The sequence below is a fragment of the Doryrhamphus excisus genome, chromosome 1, assembly GCF_030265055.1.
Source record: "Doryrhamphus excisus isolate RoL2022-K1 chromosome 1, RoL_Dexc_1.0, whole genome shotgun sequence".
In the NCBI taxonomy this organism is placed as follows: Eukaryota; Metazoa; Chordata; class Actinopteri; order Syngnathiformes; family Syngnathidae; genus Doryrhamphus; species Doryrhamphus excisus.
In genome coordinates, this window is record NC_080466.1 from 2,915,001 (window position 1) to 2,918,943 (window position 3,943).

Here is a 3,943-nt window from a genome sequence, read left to right on the forward strand (position 1 = left end):
CAAATGATGACATGCCTCTCTTTCATGACCTTCTGAGATTCATCAGTGATTGAAATGATGAGTTAGACCAGAGACAACATACTTTGCATGCGTGAATTGTATTCGCTTGTCCATGTGGATGAATGTCTGCTTAAACCAGGGGTCTCAAAGTCAATTTACTTGGGGGCCACTGGAGCTAGGGTCTGGGCGAGACTGGGCTGCATCAGGTTTTCCAAAAAAAACAACCAAAAAACGCATTTATTAAAAACTTAGAATAAACTTTGCCTTGGTTTCGATTTTCTACAATAAAAGCTCTGTTAAAACATTCCACTGTTCTCAAATATCTTAATTTTTATTTTTCTACACAAAATAAGATGAAAAATAAACAAACAAATCAAGAATAAAGAAAATAAATCCGTAATAAATAAATATAATAATAATAATAAAACGGCAAATAATAAAAACTTAAGAAACCACATATAGTTGCCGGGTAGACAAATTATTTTTTTCAGATTAAAATGAACAAAGCATTATTAGAGCCCTGTAGACATGACAAAACACGACTATAGTCACATTTATACTTTTGTTATTTACAACATATTGCGCAACTGCAGGTTCTTGAGACACATGCTAACTCGCAAACTAGAAAGCTAGCGACCTAAACGGTAGCCTTCAAGTTATTTCCTTTAAACTTAAATAGCCCAAAACTTACCACTTCCACACGGATAGGGAGGATAACTATTAACAGTTATTTAACCTTTAACATGAACATTAATCAAACGTAATAATTTTTTCTGGGTACATGATACCATACAGCATCCATATCAAACTTTAAACTTTCATATCAAGGCGGGGGCCTCAAACTAGTGTCCTGCGTGCCACATTTGGCCCGCGGGCCGCATGTTTGAGACCAGTGGCTTAAAGACTCTGATTGTCGTTCCTCCACGATGAACGTAGAGGCCGAGTCCAGCAAAGTTCATCAGAGTCCATTCCTTTCTTGATGCCTTCTCCTCACAAATGTCCCTACCGAGGTCCACTTCCAACGCCTATCTTGAGGGAATGACCGCCTCCGCGCTGACTGAAGAGTCGGCTGCGCTCTCTTTCTTACTCATTTTCTCTCTTCCTACTTGAGCTCGCACTGCCTCTCCTCCTGCTTTTTGGCTGCAACCTGTTAATGTGATGTCACCGAGGATTGTCTGTGCATGACTGTGTTGAGTGAGCAAGAACGAGAGAGACAGAGGGTTAGAAAAAAACAAGTGTCTTATATCTCTTCTCAATTCTATTCTCACAGCTCGTGTCGTTTCCTGTGTTCAGATTGGGGGCAAACATTTCCATAAGGTCACATAAACGCTCAGTATCTTTGTTAAATGTTTGTTAGATTAATCAAAATAATGGTGCATGGCGTTGAAATGATTAACTCCAATTGTGTGAGTGTACATTGTGGGCTCCATAACAAACAAAACCTGGAATTATGGGACAACATATGGACAGGGAAAGGAACAGTTCATCAGTCACAGCGTACCACAGCAAGTGTCAAAACATGGTGTAGGTCAGGGGTGGGCAAACTATGGCCCGGGGGCCACATCAGCTCCACCAAGTGTTTGAATACGGTCCAAAGTATTTCATTCATTTTCTTCCGCTTATCCTCACAAGGGTCGCGGGGGGTGCTGGAGCCTATCCCAGCTGTCTTTGGGCGTGAGGCGGGGTACACCCTGGACTGGTCGCCAACCAATCACAGGGCACATATAGACAAACAACCATTCACACTCACATTCATACCTATGGACAATTTGGAGTCGCTAATTAACCTAGCATGTTTTTGGAATGTGGGAGGAAACCGGAGAAAACCCACGAATGCACGGGGGAGAACATGCAAACTCCACACAGAGATGGCCGAGGGTGGAATTGAACCCTGGTCTCCTTGCTGTGAGGTCTGCGTGCTAACCACACGACCGCCGTGCCGCCCTAATACACAACATACGATACAAAAGTATGGCAGCATTACAGAAAGTGAGTGCATTGTTACAATATTCATTCATTCATTCATTTTCTACCGCTTATCCTCACAAGGGTCGCGGGGGTGCTGGAGCCTATCCCAGCTGTCTTCGGGCGTGAGGCGGGGTACACTCTGGACTGGTGGCCAACCAATCACAGGGCACATATAGACAAACAACCATTCACACTCACATTCATACCTATGGACAATTTGGAGTCGCCAATTAACCTAGCATGTTTTTGGGAATGTGGGAGGAAAACAGAGTACCCGGAAAAAAACCCCACGTATGCACGGGGAGAACATGCAAACTCCACACAGAGATGGCTGAGGGTGGAATTGAACCCTAGTCTGGAACCCTGGAGAAGAAGAGGTCTTTAGGGAGGGATTACCATCCTCTGTGTCTGAAGTGTCAAAACTGTAAAAGACAACTCATGGCTGGACAGCATGCAGATGTAACTGAGGGCAATCAATTTGGAAATGTATGAGAAAACAAGTCAATATCAATTATGTAAATACATACATCCTATTGATTGTATTACAGTATGATGACAAGCCATTCTGTTCATATTGCGACATGAAGATGTTTGGTCCAAGAGGTATAGTTTTTCCTTAGTATGAACATAAAAACATATATATTGGCATCCAAATACTGAATTTCCTTATTTTTCCCGTGTTAATTTTGCCCAATAGGGAAAAGGTGAGGAGCCCAACAAGCTTGAAAACAACTCATGAACTTGTTGACCCTAACTGTAAAAATATGAGATTTAGGAATCATCTAAATATGTTTTTGTGTTGACAACTTTTAACCAGATTGTACTTTTTAATAAGTTGTTCATTATCAACTACTTGTAAGAAATGCAATATGTATAAGATTTTGGGATGGATGCTTCTTATTTACAAAGAAATAAATAGTATGAGGCGGCACGGTGGTGGAGTGGTTAGTGCGCAGACCTCACAGCTAGGAGACCAGGGTTCAATTCCATGCTCGGCCATCTCTGTGTGGAGTTTGCATGTTCTCCCTGTGCATGTGTGAGTTTTTTTTCCGGGTACTCCGGTTTCCTCCCACATTCCAAAAACATGCTAGGTTAATTGGCAACTCCAAATTGTCCATAGGTACGAATGTGAGTGTGAATGGTTGTTTGTCTATATGTGCCCTGTGATTGGCTGGCGACCAATTATTATCTTGTTTGCTGGTGAATGAATGAATGAATGAATAGTATGAACAGACATCTTTAGGATTAATGGAGGAGCTCCTTCATCCTTCATATGGTCAACTTGGAGGAAGGTACGAATGATGGACATCTAACGCCAAAGCACACACCTTAAATGATGCAGGGGGGGGTTGACACCAAGTCATCTCTGCATAGTCATCTTCTTCACAATTAATATTTCAAGTACGTGCTTTTTTGCTATCACAACCATCACAACCGGGGAGAGAGCTCATCTAATGTGCAAAGAAAGAGAGAGCGGGCTTGATTGAATGATGCCTTTGTCTCCAGAATGCCTTTGAACGCCACTGTTTCCTCTCATCCCCCCCCCAAGATGAGGAGAAGCACTCCTTCCCGGCTCTCTCCTCCCTTTCTCTCACCCGTGTGTCCTTCACCTCGTAACCCCCTACCTTGATAGATCACATGACTGCTGTGAAACCAGCTGCTTGACTGCTCATTTGCATGTGTTTCAAATACACTGCCTTATTAGAGAGTGGGATGGTGATGAAGGGGCAGGGATGGAGGTGGAGAGGAGCCAGGGGTTGGCAAGGAGCTGTAGCGAGGGTAGAATGATTGAGGCCTCTGCACAGTCTGAATTCAAAGCCGGGCAGAGACCCGGTGAATGTTAAGCTTGGGCAAAAACAGCACTGTACAGAGAAAGTAAAGTTGGGAAAATATATAGTTAAGTTGAATTGTAATGGTTGTAATAGTTGTAATTCACATCCAATGGCATAATAGACAAGCATGTGGCACCCAACCG

At 42.8% G+C, this 3,943-nt stretch overlaps 1 protein-coding gene across 1 annotated transcript; it reads left to right on the plus strand.

Moving 5' to 3' along the window:
* Window positions 1-1,971: 1,971 nt before the first annotated feature.
* Window positions 1,972-3,585, plus strand: LOC131136531 (cysteine-rich protein 1-like). Its single transcript, XM_058083472.1, has 4 exons — window positions 1,972-1,989; window positions 2,323-2,427; window positions 2,517-2,571; window positions 3,518-3,585. The coding sequence occupies exons 1-4, from the start codon at window positions 1,972-1,974 to the stop codon at window positions 3,583-3,585; spliced, it is 246 nt and encodes an 81-aa protein (XP_057939455.1).
* The last annotated feature ends 358 nt before the right edge of the window (window positions 3,586-3,943 follow it).

Excerpts from the sequence above, each read along its gene's own strand:
- LOC131136531 (XM_058083472.1), top strand. Across the intron at positions 2,428-2,516 it reads TGGCTGGACAGCATGCAGAT|TATGATGACAAGCCATTCTG; the intron begins GTAACTGAGGGC and ends ATTGTATTACAG. Across the intron at positions 2,572-3,517 it reads GAAGATGTTTGGTCCAAGAG|ATGAGGAGAAGCACTCCTTC; the intron begins GTATAGTTTTTC and ends CCCCCCCCCAAG.